Source organism: Danio aesculapii, chromosome 1 (genome assembly GCF_903798145.1).
Source record: "Danio aesculapii chromosome 1, fDanAes4.1, whole genome shotgun sequence".
Classification (NCBI taxonomy): Eukaryota; Metazoa; Chordata; class Actinopteri; order Cypriniformes; family Danionidae; genus Danio; species Danio aesculapii.
In genome coordinates, this window is record NC_079435.1 from 3060723 (window position 1) to 3081422 (window position 20700).

Below are 20700 nucleotides of genomic sequence, written 5' to 3' on the forward strand. Positions count from 1 at the left end.
AGTCTAGTTAAACTATATATTTCCTTTTTGAAAGCGTGATAAACAATAAAAAGTCAAATATAGGCTTTATGTTGTGATTATGAGCTAATGTGTATGCGTCTTTAAAACTCCATTTATGGCCAGTCGGCATAACACAAAACTCATTTGTAACTCAGAATTGCGACTTTATTATTTTTTTTTACTTATATATATATATATATATATATAATTTTTTTTTAGTGGCGGGAACGGGCTTCCATAGAATCGCTGTAAAACAGCCGAAAAGAGAGAAAAAGTCACGCCAGCAGGTGGCTGCAATGAGTGAGTGAGTGAGAGAGAGAAAGAAATGGAGTTTACTTTTCTCGCAGTGAAATAAGGGCTTCTGCTGTAAGTGTCAGTGAAAGACTGATCCAGCAAACACACACGCAGTAAAATTGTGCACAGTTTCTGCATTTAAGTAGTCGGAGCGTTGTAAATACTCGCGCTCGCCTCCCTCGCCATAGTAAGCTACGGAGACATAGCGCATATGAGATAATTGACGACAGTACATAATAACCTGTTATGATTATTACTGAACTGATACCGAATTTTCTGCGTCTGCATCATGATGCACCGAAAAAGCAATTAAATTGGACACCCCTAGTACGAAAGCATTTGCAACTTGTTCAAAGGAATGAGAATCTGCTTTTCTGATGTGCACAAGTGACACGATGATGTGAAGGTTGAACATAGTTTTGAGAATTTCAATTCTAATCTGAGATATGAACCAAAGCCACTGAGAAAACCGTATTTTCTTTTGCTATAAAATAGTTTAAGCGCCACGTTTTCAGACGTGTTTTTCTTCATTTTTAGGTAAATGTCTGTATGTGTAAAGGCAGACAAAGACGAGAAGCTGATCACCGTACAGTTTCAAAGGTATTTCTTACATCCAAAACAACTGCAAAGTCAGCTTACATGTACATTGACAAAAATTATAATTAGAACCACTGTCATAAAATTACTGTACATTTTTTTACTGCTGTAATTTAGTTTCTCAATGTTTCAATTATATTTGAGTCAGTTTGATTTGATCTAAATCCAAAATTGTGGTCCAAAGAAAAAAGAAATTACATTCATAAGTGAAAATATTGTGGGTGGCACAGTGGTTATTACTACAGCCTCACAGCAAGAAGGTCACTGGCTCGAGTCCCACCTGGGTCAGTTGGCGTTTCTGTGTGGAGTTGCATGTTCTCCCCTTGTTGGTGTGGGTTTCCCCCACAGTCCAAATAGGTGAATTCAATAAACTAAATTGGCTGTAGTGTACGAGTGTGTATGAGTGTGTATGGGTGTTTCCCAGTACTGGGTTGCAGCTGGAAGGGCATCCGCTGTGTAAAACATATGCTGGAATATTTGGTGGGTCGTTCCCCTGTGGCAACCCCTGATAAATAAGGGACTAAGCTGAATAAAAATGTGAATAAAAATATTGTTTACTATAGAGACCACTAATTGTTATTATATTTTGTTGATTTTGGTACAATATAGACTTATCCTGGAAAACACTACCTTTTTATTTTCATATCAAAGTATAATTTTGCTTTGGACCAACTTCAAAATATTACATAACACTGTAAAAATGGCTGTGATTTAAAAAAAAAACCCTGTAAAATGCTACAGTACAAATCCGTAACCTGGTCAACAGCATGTTTCCTTAATATATACAGCGAATAACCGTAAATTGACTTTCCCAGAATTCCCTGCATGGCACATCACTTTTTTTGACATTACTATGGATCTTTTTAGTCGTTTCCCCATCAGTTATGTACATTAGAGATTTATGTTACGTCTAATGTTGATAAACAATGTTTATTTCATGACATTAATTATGCATGTTACCATACTGGTGTTTATTGGCTATGTGAATGACACTGAGCACCTTCTATACACTGATACACTTTTCTGCTCTCATCATCACCTGCATATGGCTGTGCTAATGTTGTTATCTGGCTAACAAAAGATGTGAAGCTATTGGAAATTCAAAATACAGACATATAACATCTATAAATTAATGAAATACGGTAGTTTACTGTAAAAATGAGAAATTACATTTACGGTTTGTACTGTAACTTTAATGGTAAAATACTGGCAACCACAGCTGCCGTTTTTTTTACAGGTTTATTTTTTACAGTGCAGTTTGTTACAACCAAATGTGTTAATTTGTGAAATTACATGTTTCACTTGGTTTAAAATGAACATTTTATTTAACATTAACCTAATTCTGCACAATGAAAAATAAATGCCATTCTTTCAAAAGCTAAAATATAATTTTTTATAGACATCATGAATTAATTACTTGTTCAGCTTAAATATTAAACCTATAAACTTACTACTAAATCAAAATAAAGTTATACTTTGAACTAAACTGAATACAATGCTGTCATTTTATTACATTTACTTCAATACGAACTACAATATAACAAGTCTTTGACGACTCATGTGTTTCTGCTGTAAATCTTTTACAGTCTGAGTTTGCTGCCCTTCCAGGATCTTTGGTAAGCATTTGCCATGATAATAAACATAATCCTAAGTAGTAAGCAGTATTGATTTGACATGATTCTTTCTTAGCATGTTTGGTGCTTTTTAACATTTGCATCCTGTTATAAACAATACAATGGTGTTATCAGGACTGTGTTTTTCTACGCACAAATAGTATGTCATGTTATTTCTGCTATATTTTTTTAAAGATTAACACAGGCTTAAAATTGTAATACTTTACTTTTTTTTTTTTTTTACCAAACACTGGTTGCCGAACTCAGTGCAACACATTGAATATTTGGATGAGTTGTATTATTTTGGATTAGTTTGTTGTTGCATATGTTTGTGCTACACCAAAAGTTAGAGATAGTGATGTGACGTTTTGAGGCTTCGAAGCATGTATGAAAAAAAACGCAACATCTCACACTAAAGCAGTGTCCAGGAGATTGATTGGTTTTGCCATAATGACCAGTGACATCCGAAGCTTCAGTTTTGCTTATACCCAAATGGCTGCTTTGAATTTTGATTTTAATGTTGAAATACCCTCATGGGTCAGTAAAGTGTATAGCGAAAGATTAGGCGTCGTTTACAAACATTTCAAATCACTGCACCGGTCACACGCACCAGTAATTCAACGAAAATACAATAGTAATTTATAGTGAGGGCTGCACGGTGGCGCAGTAGGTAGTGCTGTCACTTTACACCAAGAAGGTCGCTGGTTTGAGCTTCGGCTGGGTCAGTTGGCGTTTCAGTGTGGAGTTTGCATGTTCTCCCTGTGTTGGCATAGGTTTTCTCCAGGTGCTCCGCAGAGTCCAAACACATGCGCTACAGGTGAAGTGGGTAAGCGAAATTGTCCGTAGTGTTTGTGTATGAATGAATGAGTGTGTATGGATGCTTCCCAGTGATGGGTTGCAGCTGGAAGGGCATCCGCTGAGAAAACATATGCTGGATAAGTTGGCGGTTCATTCTGCTGTGGTGACCACAGAATAATAAACAGACTAAGCCGAAAATAAAATGAATTTATAGTGAAAAGCTTTTGGACCATACTAAAGCACATACTCTTTTGCTCAATCTCATACTCTATGTCGTAACAGCAATAATAAAGACCAACTCACACACAGTGATAACTTTCCTGAGGGCAGAGTAAATGACAGGCGAGGGTCGAGGATGACAGCAAACAGCATCAATGGTGATGCAAGCATCGGTCAGGGCAGGCGGTGAGCAGTCTGGAGCTATAAAGCAGGCAGATAACCTACAGATACTATAGAACAGTCCAAGGTCAATAAACAGACCGGTAGCAAACAACAGGGAACCCACTTAGAAATGACAGCTAAGGCAAATCAAAACTTCACGCTGAGCGGAGGAACGAATGAGGTTAAATACAGAGTTCCAATGAGGATCAGCTGCGCTCAATCAGTCCCAGGAATGTGGCATGATGGGATTTTGAGTTTGTAAGAATATCAGAACTCCCTCTGGGTCCCTCTGATGGTGCAGAGAGGAAAGCACATGTAAAGTATTAGTTACACCCTGTGTGTGTTTTAATATGTGTGTTTGGACTTTATTAAAGAAGTATTGAACCTCATTTCTCTTTCATTAGCATATCTGTGGCAGACGACTATTAAAATATACAGTTTATAATGGCGAGTTATTGTTTATTTTTATTTAATTTCTTACTTTTTTCTCCTTTTGTTTTGGAGTTTCCTACAGCAGATCTGTTATAAATGTTTTTACTAATTAGGTAATTTTGGGCTTATTCTTACGCTTAGATTGAAATATTAACAACATGCTTTATTACTATTTTTTTTCATTATTACCTGTGTTATTTACATTTTTTATTCAATTTATTTGACCAGATCACCTTGTTTTTGGACAAAACTTATTTTATTAATTTTATTTTTTAGATTTGTATCTGCCTGGAGCAATTTTAATAAAAAAACTCACATTTTTAAACTCATTTACATAATAAAAGACTGTAGAATGCACAAGACATGTCACTTGAATAGTTTTAAATGGGGAAAAGTGTAATAGTCAATATGACGAATGAAGCCACGCCTTCTAGTAGAGGAGCCAATCAGCTATTGCTAAAGACTGACATTCTCAGAGGGGAGGGGCTTGGCTCAGAGATGAGTTTCTGCAGATTTTGTGTGATTGGTATGTTTAGAAATGAAATTACAGAGACAGATGTTATTTAATTTTATTAGTGATTCCTAATATGAAATTTAAATAGAAGCTTGGCAAGATATTTTGGAGAATTTGATGTTTTCCCATTCAAACATTCAGCCCAAGAGGTGTTTCAAAGATGTTCACCGAGTGAAGTAACTTGCTTTAAACTAAAGGACTTTTACATAATCTTAAATTAGATTTCAATACTACTTTGAGCACATGGGGATGGGCAGTATTTCTGATACATGTATTTCAAATACAAAATAACATTTTGTAATTTGTATTTGATAGGGATGATGAAAAATATATAACATTTTGTATCAAAATACTTAAGTGTCTTGTATTTTTGTATTTTTAAAATACTGTAAAATACTTAGTAAGTAGTCTACATGATGACATCATGAAAAAGCAGCCTCTGATTGGAGCTTTCTCAGTTATTTGCCTAGGCTTGAGATCAGATGAGAAAATTGATTTATATTGAAGAAGGTCACTGCTTGGAGTAAATAGAAGGAAATTATGCATCACATCAAGGCGATACTTACAATAGAGGAAAGATGTCTGCCTTAAGGTGTCAAAGTGGGAGAATATATGAAACTCTAATATTTAATAATACAGTAATTCAGTCTATGCAGACTAGCCAAAAACACCTGACTCGGGGTACACGGCGTCAGCAGGATATGTGTGAGGAGTTTATTTGCAAAATTGATGACTCAATTTTTAGTAATTTTGAGATTTCATGTTTTATGTTGTGCAAGAAATTATGTGAAAACTACATATGGAAATGACTAAAATTGGAGTGTTTTCGTTTTCAGAAATCATATACATTGAGAAGGCCTATTGAAGAGTTTAATTGCAAAAATAGATTTATAAAAAATTCTATGAATTTCTTTTTTTAAATAAACACTTCATTCATCAACCTTTAAAAATAAAATAATGTTAAGCGGCTGAATAATCATCATACAAAGATTATATAATTTATACTGGCCACACAAAGGGTGGAAACATAATCAACTGATATTATACTACAGGGTAGAGCTGCACGATTAAAGTAAAGTAAAGTAAAGTAAAATAAAGCTTATGATCTGTATGAGTCGACAATTATTATTGTTTTTTCTCAAACATATGGTAAAACAACAATGATAATATTATGTGTACAGTAGGTTTACTGGTTTCTATAAATAATTGTATTCTACTTATAATAATTCTGATGTTGAATTAGGTTTGAGATATAGGCCTATGCTTGCAATTGACAACATTATTAGACCATTTAATTCACTAGTAAAATCAACATTATATAGGCTAGAGTAGTTATACTGACATTTATTTTCATGCACAAGACTATGTTCGCTATGAAAGTAAAAATCAAACTCTTCTCGCAATCATAACTCTAAAATGCAATATGATTATTTAAATTATTTAAACTTTTCAATCCAGATGGATGGGGCAACCATTACTGCATCCAAAATGGTAAAAAGCCTTGGAGTAACGATTGATGACCAACTAAACTTCTCTGAGCACATTTCTAGAACTGCTCGATCTTGCAGATTCGCACTCTATAACATCAGAAAGGTCCGACCCTTCCTATCTGAACATACAGCTCAACTCATTGTTCAAGCTCTTGTTCTCTCCAAACTGGACTATTGCAACTCTCTACTAGTCGGGCTTCCAGCTAATTCTATCAAACCTCTTCAGCTGCTTCAGAACGCAGCAGCACGAGTGGTCTTTGATGAACCCAAAAGAGCACATGTCACTCCGCTACTCACCCGTTTGCACTGGCTGCCAGTTGCTGCTCGCATCAAATTCAACTTCGCGCACGGCTCTCAAACAATCACTATGCCACAAACTGAATGTAACCCAGATTACTGAAGGGTTATATTTGTACATTTATAAAATAATATAAATGATCAGGGGATAAAACAACATATAGCTGTGGATTCATTGTTCTAAAATGTTCTTAATAAGAAATAAATTGTTTAAAAATAATAATGTGAAATATTCACATGTTATTGGTTTAGCCAATCAGTGATGTGTGGGAGGGATTTGCGCTTGCTGACGCAGTGGGAAGAGATCGCCAGACTGTGGAGGAAGAGAGAGGGTGAGATCGCTAGATTTGATGATTTAAACTGTGAAATCAGATTATAACTTTGAAATTAGTTCGAGAAACTTACAAAAAGCTTTCATAGAGAAGTATTTGAAGAGGATTCAGTCATTAAATTGTTCCTGTGACGATCGATGGGAAAATTGCATCATTGTGTTGTTGAGGAGTGAATATATGGACATGGTCAGGTTTTTTTTCTTTGGTGTTTTTGATTGAAGACTGATTCACATTGATGGCGAGCCAACCTATTCGGACACTAGAAAAGGAAACTGGAAATCCACCCTACTGAACCAGGAGAGTACTTTAATACTTATTATTTTTTTCAGCTCAAGGTAAAAGACAGTTTTTTTCCGTTTCTGGATAGAGACTGTTCGTGGTTTTTTTTCTGAGAACTGATTAAAAAAAGGAAACAAAAAAAAAACTAATACCAGCGCACGGACACTTGGAAATCAAACTATTTTCCTTTTGAAGTGAAATGAGAAATACTGAGTTTGTTGATTCTGAACAAGTGGTTTTCTTTACATTTTCAATGTAATTTCAATTGAACTTTATTTTGTTTTATTGTGTTTTGATTGTTTATCGTATTTTGTTAATTCTATTTTGGGGAAAGATCTGCAGAAAATTATATCTATAAACATTTCAAATACTTACCTATATAGTAGTTTCTGTCATTTTTTCAGCAAATGCTCATCACCTCCAGTAGTCGAATCCTAGGCTTCTGATGTCCAGATTGATTTGATATTGTAACCTGTTACATAAAATTGGCGAGCCAGCCAGGAGGTGGTGCTGTATTGCTGAGAACTGACAGGTGATTAAAATACTATTGGTGTTTGGAATAATCATTTCACTGTTAAAATGGATGTAGTTATGCAGGAAGGTATCAAAATCCCAAATGCTGTTATAATTAGTGGGGAAACTGAGACAGCAGATAATGAAGAATTTCTAAAAATCTTGCAAAAACACGGTTCTATTGTTAGATCGGTTAAAATTCAAGACCCTGAATCTGAGTTTAATCAGGATGTGATTATTGAATTTGACAGTGGCAGTGCTTTACAGTCTTTAGAGCCCCTGTTGCCATATACTTACCAGTTGACTAGTGATCCAAATATCACTTATTTAGTGAGATCCTTATCCAGTGTGTACACTCAACAGTTAGGGGGTAGTGCTACCAAATCATACTTAAAGGGATTGAAAGAAATCGCAAAACTTAGTGGGGCAAATTTTGAAGCAATGTTGAGTGAAATGCTAACAGAAATGAGTGCTGTAGTTCTTCCTGCAAGCTCTGTATCTGAAGCTCCTGACAAACCCCCTATTACACCATCTGGTCAAGAGCCAATTAGTGGCAAAACATCTCCAGTTATGGCTCAGCCTTGCAACGAAGGAAACCAGGAAATGCATCAAACTGCTGCTCATGTCGCTGATTCTTCAGCTCTTACTTCCCCCACAATACTTAACCCACCAGAAGTACAGAGGTTGGTTGTTGAACATGTGGTGAGGAGTGGAGAAGGTGTTGCTCAGGCACACATACCCATGCGACTCAGACTGTTTTCTGGTAGGAAACCTCGTCCTGCTAATGAGACAGATTATGACACATGGCGTTCTAGTGTCGATCTTGTTCTGAAGGATCCTGCAATATCTGATCTTCATGGTTCAAGAAAGATTCTAGATAGCCTTTTGCCCCCAGCTGCTGATGTCATTAAACAACTAAGCGCTGACGCTGCTCCATCAGCTTACCTGCAGTTGCTAGATTCTGCCTTTGGTACAGTCGAAGATGGTGATGAACTTTTTGCTAAATTCATGAATACCTTGCAGGATGCAGGAGAAAAACCTTCGGCCTACCTGTATAGGCTTCAGGCAGCCTTGAACATAGCAATCAAGCGTGGTGGTGTGTTGGCCAGTGAAGCAGACCGACACCTTTTGAAACAATTTTGTCGGGGCTGCTGGGATGATGGTTTAATAGCTGACCTGCGATTGGCACAAAAACGAGATGATCCTCCTACTTTTGCGCAGCTATTATTGATGTTACGAACCGAGGAAGATAAACATACTGCAAAAACCATTCGTATGAAGCAACATCTAGGTAGTTCCAAGCAGCGTGCACTGATGAACACCCAGAGGATCTGGGTATGCGATGAACCTAAGCAAAGTACAGATTGCAATGTGTTGTCATTAGCAACAGAAGCTAAGGAGCTTAAAAAACAGATAGCCACTCTACAGAGCCAATTAGCTAAACTCGCTACTAAATCTGAGGCCCCAAAGAAACTGGCATCACAAACCGTAGATCGGAAAGCTTTCAAAGACAAAAAATCAACCAAGCCAAGTGTTGAATCTACAATGCCTATGCATTATAAACAAACTGACAAACCCAGGCCATGGTACTGTTTTCAATGTGGGGAAGATGGCCACATTGCCTCCTCCTGTGATTCACAGCCCAATCCAGCACTTGTGGCTGAAAAGCGTAAACTTCTAAGGGAGAAACAGTCCCAGTGGGAATCTCAAAACAATATGGCAAAGGCTGCTTTAAACCAGAGCCAGTTCCTGTTGCGGGACAGCCAGGGACTGAAACATTAAAGTGTCCCCCTAAAACTAAAGCTTCTATGCAAAGCCATAGTTCGAAAATAAAAGATGGCAAATTACCCAGAGGGTTGGTTGGTGAAAGATGCATCGCACAAGTCACTATTTTAGGGCAGAAATGTAACTGTTTGATCGACACAGGCTCCCAAGTTACAACTATTCCCTTATCCTTTTATGACCAACACCTTTCAGAAACCCCCATCAACTCCATTTCTGATTTGTTGGAAGTTGAAGGTGCGAATGGCCTTTCTGTGCCCTACATTGGGTACATAGAACTGAATATAACTTTTCCTGCAGAGTTTATTGGGACAAGTGTTGAATTACCTACTGTCGCTTTGGTGGTTCCAGAGCCAGAGTCTTGCACCATGCCTTTAATTATTATAGGGACAAATACTTTGGACACTCTTTATGATGAACACTTGAAAACGAGTTCTATGACCTTCCAGCCTTCCTTGTTTGGCTACAGAACTGTCCTGAATACCATCAGATTGCGGCACAAACATAATGCTGGTGCTCTTGGTCAAATAAGGTTGAGGAGTAAGGTACCAGAAGTCATGGCGGCTGGCCAAACTGTCGTTTTAGAGGGCATTGCCCATATGCATGGCTTTCCAACTGATAAATGGATTGTAGTGGAACACCCCTCCATATCTTTCTTACCTGGTGGAATTGTGGTGAAAAATTGCTTACTTACTCTCCCTTCTAGACGATATAGCCATCTTCCTGTGGTTCTCACAAATGAGACTGATCACAATATCACTATCCCACAGAGGTGTGTCATTGCAGAGATCCATGCTTTGGAGTCAGTGCTTTCTTCTGACAACGCTATACCTAAACAGGGATTCCAAAGTGATGAGCCCAAAGTGATCAAAGAAGGAGAGTTCATTTTAAATTTTGGTGATTCTCCATTATCACAGGAATGGAAGGATCGAATCACAAAGAAACTTCGTGAGATGCCAGAAGTCTTTGCTCAACATGATCTGGATTTTGGACATACACAAAAAATGAAACATTGCATCAAATTACATGATGAATCCCCGTTCAAACACCGTGCTAGACCAATTCATCCACGTGATATTGGGGCTGTAAGAAAACACCTTCAGGAACTTCTTTTAAGTGGAGTCATACGCGAGTCAGAATCCCCTTTTTCTTCGCCAATTGTTGTAGTCAGAAAGAAAAATGGAGATGTACGACTCTGCATCGATTATCGGAAGTTAAATCTTCAAACAATCAAGGACGCATATGCTTTGCCGAACCTTGATGAGACATTTTCAGCTTTAAATGGATCCAAGTGGTTCACTGTACTAGACTTAAAATCTGGCTACTATCAGATTGAGGTTGCAGAGGAAGACAAACCGAAAACCGCCTTTGTGTGTCCCCTGGGGTTTTGGGAATTTAATCGTATGCCCCAGGGGGTAACCAACGCCCCAAGCACTTTCCAAAGGTTGATGGAAAAGTGTATGGGTGACATTAACCTGAAAGAAGTGCTAGTGTTTTTGGATGATTTGATTGTCTTTTCTGCATCCCTTGAGGAACACGAGAGACGTTTGCTACAAGTTCTTGCTCGTCTGAAGGAGTATGGGCTAAAACTTTCACCAGAAAAGTGCCGTTTTTTTCAGACCTCTGTTAGATACTTGGGTCATGTAGTATCCGAGCAAGGCGTGGCAACAGACCCTGAAAAGATTGAGGCTATAAAGACCTGGCCTTGTCCAAGGAACCTTAAGGAGTTAAGGTCATTTTTAGGCTTTTCAGGCTACTACCGTAGGTTTATTAAAGACTACTCGCAGATAGCAAAGCCCTTAAATGAACTGACTTCTGGTTATCCACCCTCGAGGAAGAGTTGTAAGAAAGCTGAAAAGGAATATCAATACCATGATCCAAAAGAGCCCTTTGGCGGACGTTGGACAGCTACTTGCCAGAGAGCATTTGAAACCCTAATTGAAAAGCTTTCTACTGCTCCAGTCTTGGGTTTTGCGGATCCCAAACTTCCTTATGTTGTTCACACCGATGCTAGCACCACAGGATTGGGAGCTGCATTATATCAAGAGCAAAATGGAAAACAACGTGTTATTGCATTTGCTAGTAGAGGCTTGTCGTATAGCGAGGCCCGATACCCGGCCCATAAACTCGAGTTCCTTGCCCTTAAATGGGCTGTAACTGAGAAATTTCATGATTATCTTTATGGCGGCACATTTACTGTCATAACAGATAGCAATCCATTGACATACCTTCTGACGACAGCTAAATTGGATGCTACCAGCTACCGGTGGCTTGCTGCACTTTCAACATTCTCATTTCGGCTGCAGTACCGGGCTGGTAAACAAAATGTTGATGCAGACAGTTTGTCTAGGCGACCACATGAATCATTGCCAGAAGACCAGTTATCGGTAAAGGAGTTTGAAAGGATCAATAAGTTCGTGGAGTATCATACCATGGATACTGAGAATCCACAGAATACTGATAGAGATATAATCCGAGCTATTTGTGAGAAGCATTCTGTCCAACAAAGTGATAATTCTGGTGTCACTCTAGTTGAATCTTTGGCAATCCATCCTGATGCTGTGCCGGAATGTTTCGAACAAGAGGATAGTCTAAACGGATTAGCTGCTTTACCTCTTCTTATGAAGGAAGACTTGGCTGAACGGCAGAGATGTGATCCTGTCATCCGTGAGGTAGTGATGTGCATGGAATCTGGTGAAAAACCTCTGCCTGCATTACGACTAGAATATCCAGATCTTCCATTTTACTTACGAGAATGGGACCGTCTTGAGTTGATAGATGGAGTTCTGTACAGACGACGACGAGAAGGAGACTCTGTCAATTTCCAACTGGTTTTGCCAGAGGATCTTAGAAGTTTTGCTTTGAACAGTCTACATGATCAAATGGGTCATATGGGAACAGAAAGGACGCTAGATTTGGTCCGTTCTAGGTTCTATTGGCCAAGGATGGGAACTGAAGTGGAGCACAAAATTAAGACTTGTAGTCGTTGCGTACGTAGGAAATCCTTGCCGCAGAAAAGTGCGCCCTTAGTAAACATTCAAGCCACAAGACCCTTACAACTTGTTTGCATGGATTTTCTTTCTCTTGAACCAGATAAGAGCAATACTCGTGATATCTTGGTTATTACCGATTTCTTTACGAAGTATGCAGTGGCCATGCCAACACCGAATCAGAAAGCAAGAACTGTTGCAAAGTGCCTATGGGATCAGTTCATTGTGCATTATGGTTTCCCTGAGCGGTTACATAGTGACCAAGGACCAGATTTCGAATCTCATACCATCAAGGAACTTTGTGCAATTGCGGGAATCCAAAAGATTAGAACAACACCATATCATCCTCGAGGAAATCCTGTGGAACGGTTTAACCGGACTTTGTTAAATATGCTCGGAACATTGGAAGAAAAGGACAAAAGTCATTGGAAGGATTTTGTCAAACCCTTGGTACATGCATATAATTGTACTAAACACGAGTCTACAGGATTTTCTCCATATGAGTTGATGTTTGGCCGTCAACCTCGGTTGCCCCTTGATCTTGCTTTTGGATTGCCATGTAAAGACTGTAAACAAGTGTCTCATTCACAGTATGTTCAAAGTCTTAAATCTCATCTTAAGGAAAGTTATGAGGTTGCGTCACAAAATGCACGGAGGATTGCTGAAAAGAACAAAATCCGGTATGATAAACGGGTAACTAATTCTTCTTTGGAAGTCGGAGATCGTGTTCTAGTGAGGAATGTACGCATCCGTGGAAAGCATAAGCTAGCTGACCGATGGGAATCTGACATCTATGTTGTTGTAAAACAAGCTGCTAACTTACCAGTTTACACTGTCCGGCCAGAAACAAAAGATGGTCCACTTCGTACTCTTCATAGAGATCTTTTGCTTCCCTGTGGATTCTTACCTGCTTCCAAGATCCCAGATCCAGTTGTGAGTAAACCTAATGTAAGACATAAGACTCAGAAGAATCCTGATTCACAGATCCTTGACAGTTCAGTTTCTGTTCTTGAGATGGATAATGACATTCCTGAAATGATGTGTGGAGCTTATCCAATTGATGAGACAAGATTTACTACGGTTCACCAAGTGCTTAGGCCGAATGTCTCTGATGAGGTCCCTCATAACCCTGAGGTTATTCATTCACTTTCAGTGGACAAAGTAGCTCAGAGTGATCAAAGTAGTGACTTACCTGCGGATGTTCCAGAGCAAGCTCCACCTACTGAAAATATAAGAGAACACTTACCTGTTGGTGTTCCAACAGACTCCTTACCTAATGTCTCGGAGATCACTGAGTCAAGTCCAATTCCTGATGCAAAGTCAGTTAATGATCAAGAAAATTCTCAAGAGGAATGTAGTGGACAGACCCAGACCTCTGACGAGGAGGGGAATGATCTTTTAGAAGACCTTCCCAGACGATCAACTAGACAAAGAAAGGGTCCTAAAATGCTTACCTATCCACAGCTTGGAAACCCTTTAATGCACGTAGTGGATTCCTTTTTCCAAGGCTTAAACACCGTTTTGCTTAATGCATTGGATAATAGTGAAAGTCTGAATGATTTACCAGGGAAATCCTCCATACAGGATGTATAATATGTTGAGTTATTCTAAACTGTCACGAGACGTGCACAGTTAAGTGGGGGAGGATGTAACCCAGATTACTGAAGGGTTATATTTGTACATTTATAAAATAATATAAATGATCAGGGGATAAAACAACATATAGCTGTGGATTCATTGTTCTAAAATGTTCTTAATAAGAAATAAATTGTTTAAAAATAATAATGTGAAATATTCACATGTTATTGGTTTAGCCAATCAGTGATGTGTGGGAGGGATTTGCGCTTGCTGACGCAGTGGGAAGAGATCGCCAGACTGTGGAGGAAGAGAGAGGGTGAGATCGCTAGATTTGATGATTTAAACTGTGAAATCAGATTATAACTTTGAAATTAGTTCGAGAAACTTACAAAAAGCTTTCATAGAGAAGTATTTGAAGAGGATTCAGTCATTAAATTGTTCCTGTGACGATCGATGGGAAAATTGCATCATTGTGTTGTTGAGGAGTGAATATATGGACATGGTCAGGTTTTTTTTCTTTGGTGTTTTTGATTGAAGACTGATTCACATTGATGGCGAGCCAACCTATTCGGACACTAGAAAAGGAAACTGGAAATCCACCCTACTGAACCAGGAGAGTACTTTAATACTTATTATTTTTTTCAGCTCAAGGTAAAAGACAGTTTTTTTCCGTTTCTGGATAGAGACTGTTCGTGGTTTTTTTTCTGAGAACTGATTAAAAAAAGGAAACAAAAAAAAAACTAATACCAGCGCACGGACACTTGGAAATCAAACTATTTTCCTTTTGAAGTGAAATGAGAAATACTGAGTTTGTTGATTCTGAACAAGTGGTTTTCTTTACATTTTCAATGTAATTTCAATTGAACTTTATTTTGTTTTATTGTGTTTTGATTGTTTATCGTATTTTGTTAATTCTATTTTGGGGAAAGATCTGCAGAAAATTATATCTATAAACATTTCAAATACTTACCTATATAGTAGTTTCTGTCATTTTTTCAGCAAATGCTCATCACCTCCAGTAGTCGAATCCTAGGCTTCTGATGTCCAGATTGATTTGATATTGTAACCTGTTACATGAAGATTATTTACAACTTTATTACCTGTTACTCCAAGCCTATGCAGGTTCTGTTCACTAAAGTAGACATGCGCGCGTGTCTATCATTAAGTAGGTTGCACGCCCGCCCTCTCTGTGATAACAGCTCTCGGTCAGCAGCTCACGACCCGTGTGATTTCCTGGCAGCAAATACAGCATTACATGAAGACAAAAATGACATTTTTAGGTGGATTATACCTTATAAATACAGTATGTGACTCTCTCATCATCATTTGGAGGTGTCCATATCGCTGATATGATTGGCAGAATCGTAGAAATGCTGGATTAAGATCGTCTAGGGGGTCAAATCGAGATTGCGATCTTTTTTCGATTAATTGTGCAACTCTACTACAGGGTGGGCCATTTATATGGATACATCTTAATAAAATTGGAATGGTTGGTGATATTAACGTCCGGTTTGTGGCACATTAGTGTATGTGAGGGGACAAACTTTTTAAGATGGGTGGTGACCATGGTGACCATTTTGAAGTCGGCCATCTTGGATCCAACTTTTGTTTTTGCAATAGGAAGAGGGTCATGTGACACATCAGACTTATTGGGAATTTTATAAGAAAAACAATGATGTGCTTGGTTTTAACGTAACTTTATTCTGTCATGAGTTATTTGCAAGTTTCTGACCACTTATAAAATGTGTTCAATGTGCTGCCCATTGGTGTTGGATTGTCAATGCAACCCTCTTCTCCCACTCTTCACATACTGATAGCAACACCGCAGGAGAAATGCCAGCACTGGCTTCTAGTATCCGTAGTTTCAGGTACTGCACATCTTGTATCTTCACACCATAGACAACAAAGATATTGAGGCCATTCTCCGTCAATAGAAACCTCAAGACCACTGGATATTTGAAATTGCTACATGATGACGTGTTTCCCTCTTTATGCACTGAAGCTGGCACGTTCCCTGAGTTTTTCCAGCAAGATGGTGCACCTCCACCTTATGAGTGTCAGGTCCGAGCATTTCTAGATGAACAGTTTCCTGAAAAGTGGACTGGTCGTTGTGGCCCAGTTGAGTGGACCCCAAGGTCTCCTGATCTGACCACCTTAGACTTTTAACTTTGGGATCATCTGAAGGCAATTGTCTATGGTGTGAAGATACAAGATGTGCAGCACCTGAAACCACGTATACTGGAAGCCTGTGTTGGCATTTCTCTTGCGGTGTTGCTATCAGTGTGTGAAGAGTGGAAGAAGAGGGTTGCATTGACAATCCAACACAATGGGCAGCACATTGAACACATTTTATAAGTGGTCAGAAACTTGTAAATAACTCATGAAAGAATAAAGTTACGTTAAAACCAAGCACACCATTGTTTTTCTTGTGAATTTTTCACTTGACCCTTGATCCAAGATGGCCAACTTCAAAATGGCCACCATGGTCACCACCCATCTTGAAAAGTTTGCCCTCCTACATTTACTAATGTGCCACAAACAGGACATTAATATCACCACCAACCATTCCCTTTTTATTAGGGTGTATCCATATAAATGGCCCACCCTATATATACTGCATTACTATCTGCATTGAACAGGGCTTTCTGTATGAAATTTGTACAAAAAAAAACTATTTATTTAAGAAACTCATTCAAAAAAGAAACAGGTAACAAAATGTATAGATATCTACTCGTGTACAGTAAGAGTAGAGGTGAACGAGGTGGCAGAGAATGCTAAAACTTGATCAGAGAAAAGCTGTTGCTATCAAATATTGTTTACTTTAACAGTGAAGGGATTTATCGAATAGGCCTGTTCATTGAAGGTTTGTAAAGAAGGTTCAATCTTACTTGTAAAAGTATTTTGTAGTATTTTTATAATACAAAAATACAGTATTTTATTTTGCTACATTTGTGGCTGCTGTAGTTTATTTTATTACAGGTATTTGGTATTTTATTTGAAAATACATTTTGATGTATTTTAGCCCATACCTGTCAGCACTGAAATAAAATGTCCCGGTTTGCATCTCAGAAATCTAAAATTTGCTCATCATAAATTAAATAAATAGATAACTTCAAGGAAATGATAAATTGTTGCTGTATATAAACAGTGTTGGGGAAAAAAACTTTATATAACAATCTGAAGTCTCTTAAAACTAGACAACTACTAAATTACTTTTTAAAGGAAAGTAACATGAAAGAATGTGTTATTTATATAACACATAAAAGCAGTTTTTTTATATTTTTAAGCCATTTTAAGGTGAATTATTAGCCCCTTGTTTTGATTGTCTACAGAACAAACCACTGTTATACAATGACTTGCCTAATTACCCTAACTTTACCCAAATTAACCTAGTTAAGCCTTTAAATGTCACTTTAAGCTGAATCCTAGTATCTTGAAGAATATCTAGTCTAATATTACGTGCTGTCATCATAGCAAAGATAAAAGAAATCAGTAATTAAGAGTAATTTCCTTTCACCCACATTCAGAAAGTCCCATACAAAAGCATCATTGATGGCGGATTAAAGCCTGGAAAAGTCATCCTCATCCAGGGCGTCCTCAATCCTGAAGGGTTTGACAAAAAACACTTGAATAATTCTCTGCAAGTTTCATCCAATCTTTTTTTTTTTAATGATCTAATCTCCTCTTCTTTCTCCAACAGAATGGAGATTTTTCTTCGGCACAAAACGGGAATTGCGTTCTACTACGGCATTCGTGTGAATGAGAGCGTGATTGTGTGCAACAGCTATGAGGACGGGAAATGGGGCGACGAGGAGCGTTATCAAATCAAACCAATTGATAAAGGAGAAATGCTGCAGGTATGCACACATCTGATTTTCTTTATCCTTGACTTTTGTGTCATTGTTTTTAAAGTACACCAGATAAGACTGTACTTTAGAGACTGGGGGAAATCCAATGGATTTAGTGGCTAATTTGTATGATCTCATTTGTATATTCTAGTTTGATTTGCCCATCCTCCAGTGAAGGGTAGGTTTAGGGGTGGGGCTGGTGGGTCACACCCTCCTTTTAATCATTGTACATTTCCATATGAAGGATGTTGGAGCCAGTATTTTTAGTTGTAGTAATTTATTTTATTTTATATAATTTTTTTAATTGTAATTGTATTTGTAAACACTAAAACCCCAAAACAGTGTGTACAATATAAGCATATACATCTAATAACAAATAGGCAGAATAATTATCTTTAACAATGAAAAAAAAAAATAAATAAATAAAAACAAAGAACAAAAGAGAGAACCCACTAAACATGGGGTATAAAAATACATAACGAAAAAGCAAAAATTACTCATTAAACTTAGGAATAGAGTTGAAAACAAAGTTTTTATAGCCTTTTTGTTGTTAGACAATTGGATTAATGTAAAGTATTGTTTAAACTGGTTCATAAAAGCCACAAACATAGGTCTGGAGTTTGAAAATTTGGACTTATGAATGTGAAATTTCATAATGTAATTATGTTTATTAGCAAATAGGATTAGTGTGAGTGCATCATCATCTCAGCATGTTAAACACTGGACTGAGAATATACTGAGAAGAGCATGTTTGTAAGACATTGGTTTATAATTAAACTTTTGTTTACGTGAAAGCACTTTTTTGGACTGGACAGTTTGTTTTTTCTTCAAGGGCACGTCCTAAACACGCGTCAAAGTAAGACCTTCAGTTTGTCCCTACAAATGAAATCACATGAACTGGCCATAAAAAAAATTGTTACGTTATGATAAAAAATAGTTATGACCTCCTCATGAGGTCAAGCTGGGTAAATCTCTGTTTAGCAATATTAAAGTGGACCTGTTGTAGTCCTGTTTGGAAGACGTAAAATAAGTCTCTGATGTCCCGAAAGTGTGTATATGTGAAGTTTCAGCTTAAAATAGCACTCAAATAATGTTTTTCTATCTCGCTGAAGCTGACCTTTTCAGGTTTTGATCCTAACTGCGCAGTTTTGGTGGCTGTCGCATTAAATGCAAATGAGAGTGTGCTCTTTTCAAAAGAGGGCGGAGCTACAAATGCCTGTGTGTCAGCATAGTGGCAGATTCAAACACAAGACTAACATCATATGCTAATGAGGGAGAGATGGGCACTAGTGGGCGGGGCTTTCCCCCTCTGATGACACGTACAAAGGGAGAATGTCAATCAAAGTGTTTCTGCAAACTGTCTGATTTTAACAAATAGAATTAATAAATGTGTACCATAAGAAGCTGGAGATATTCACACACTGCTGACACACAACTGTGTTTAAACCCCTTATAAATGTGATTTTTGCATAATAGGTGCCCTTTAAAACATTGCTTCTCTTCTGTGTGTTTCAGCTCAGCATTATCTGCCGTCGTGAACACTATGAGGTGTTTGTCAATGGTGAACAAACTCAGACTTTCAACCACCGCTTCAGTAAACTGGAGGAGGTGGATGTCGTGGAAGTCAGTGGAAATGTGGAGCTGAGCCTTGTGCAGCAGTGAAGAGTTCATTCATATCTACGAGAAAAACTAAATCTGCATACACCATATTTGTGTCAGAAAGATGCAAAGGATAATTCTGCTTATTTAATCAGCCTATTCACATTCAGAGATGTTTTGATTGTCAGCATGTTCATTTGAAATACATATTATAATAAAAATATACAATAAATAAACTGCTCTGCCCGCATGTGTTCAAGCCGGTTGTGCAAATCCCTTTAGCAAAATTTATTATTTCAAAACATGTTGAGTCATATCATTGGAAATTGTACATTACTTTCATACAGTTTATTCAAATGTTTTATTTCTTTCTAAAATAAAGGACATAAGTAAATGTATTTTTAAACAAAGGACATATCAACCAATCGATCATATGCATCTATTTATCTTTGTTCAAACAGATTACAATGTCACACAGATACAGAAAGAAAAGCTCTAATGATAAAGTCTGCTAATGATAAAGTACAGTAAGGTAGAGCTTTTAATAATGTCTACTAATGCCACAAATAAAGCAATGCTTACACCCAATTAAGCAATGAAAAGCCTGCACTGATTCAATGCGATTGTCCTCTTTTTCACAATAGTCAAATAGAAGCAGCAGCATATTGAATAAGATAAAGTTTCTTTATGTATCAGCTATATTTGAGTTACTGTTTATTACACACTACACATTCACAGAACTGTCCTCCATGTTGTATCCTGCTCTGAGCTTCCCAGTACATCTCATTCAAGAGTTCACACTTAGCTCATGACTAACAAAACTTTGTTTGGCATGCTGTCCCGGGAGAGAGATCCCTGAGCTCAAGAGATCCTGGAGTCCAGGGCTCCCTCCCTTTGCGGGGCGAGGGGAGACTGAGCTCAGGGCGTTCTCAAAAACTCCCCCGCAACTAAGGCCAAGGTGAACTCCCTGAGAGCGAGACGTGTAGTAGAACAGACTTGGGTTTAGGTGGTCTATAATGTAGAGCGTATTTAGCTTTGAGAAAAACCGGGGGACCGCGGGGGAAAACCCGTGTGGACGCGTGCCAGCTCCGCCCAGAAATGCCGGATGCTCCAGCTAGGAGCCAGAGCCATTGGAATTCCTGCTGGTTGCTGGGCCACCGAGCCACCTATTCTGGATAAAGGTGGAAGGAGGGAAGGAGGAATTTCTTCAAGACGAAGATAGTTGCAAGGAGAAAAGGAGGATATATAGGAACTTACGATGCTTGATTGAAGGATCGTGATTAGCTAATATGAGCCAGCTGGGTTAATCATGAGCGCGTACTCCTCTCGAAATTAGTTTAAGATATTAAACTTCACTTAGTGT

The 20700-nt window shown here is 38.0% G+C and overlaps 1 protein-coding gene across 1 annotated transcript in view; it reads left to right on the plus strand.

Annotated features, from left to right (window-relative positions):
- The window catches only part of LOC130222880 (galectin-9-like), a 26327-nt gene extending 6808 nt beyond the window's left edge, over window positions 1–19519 (plus strand). Inside the window, exons 5-9 of the mRNA XM_056455465.1 lie at window positions 832–894; window positions 2478–2507; window positions 17418–17500; window positions 17591–17747; window positions 19254–19519. Of these exons, the coding sequence (XP_056311440.1) occupies window positions 832–894; window positions 2478–2507; window positions 17418–17500; window positions 17591–17747; window positions 19254–19400 (480 nt within the window). The 3' untranslated portion in view covers window positions 19401–19519. The remainder of the gene's footprint in view (window positions 1–831; window positions 895–2477; window positions 2508–17417; window positions 17501–17590; window positions 17748–19253) is intronic.
- Window positions 19520–20700: the final 1181 nt, after the last annotated feature.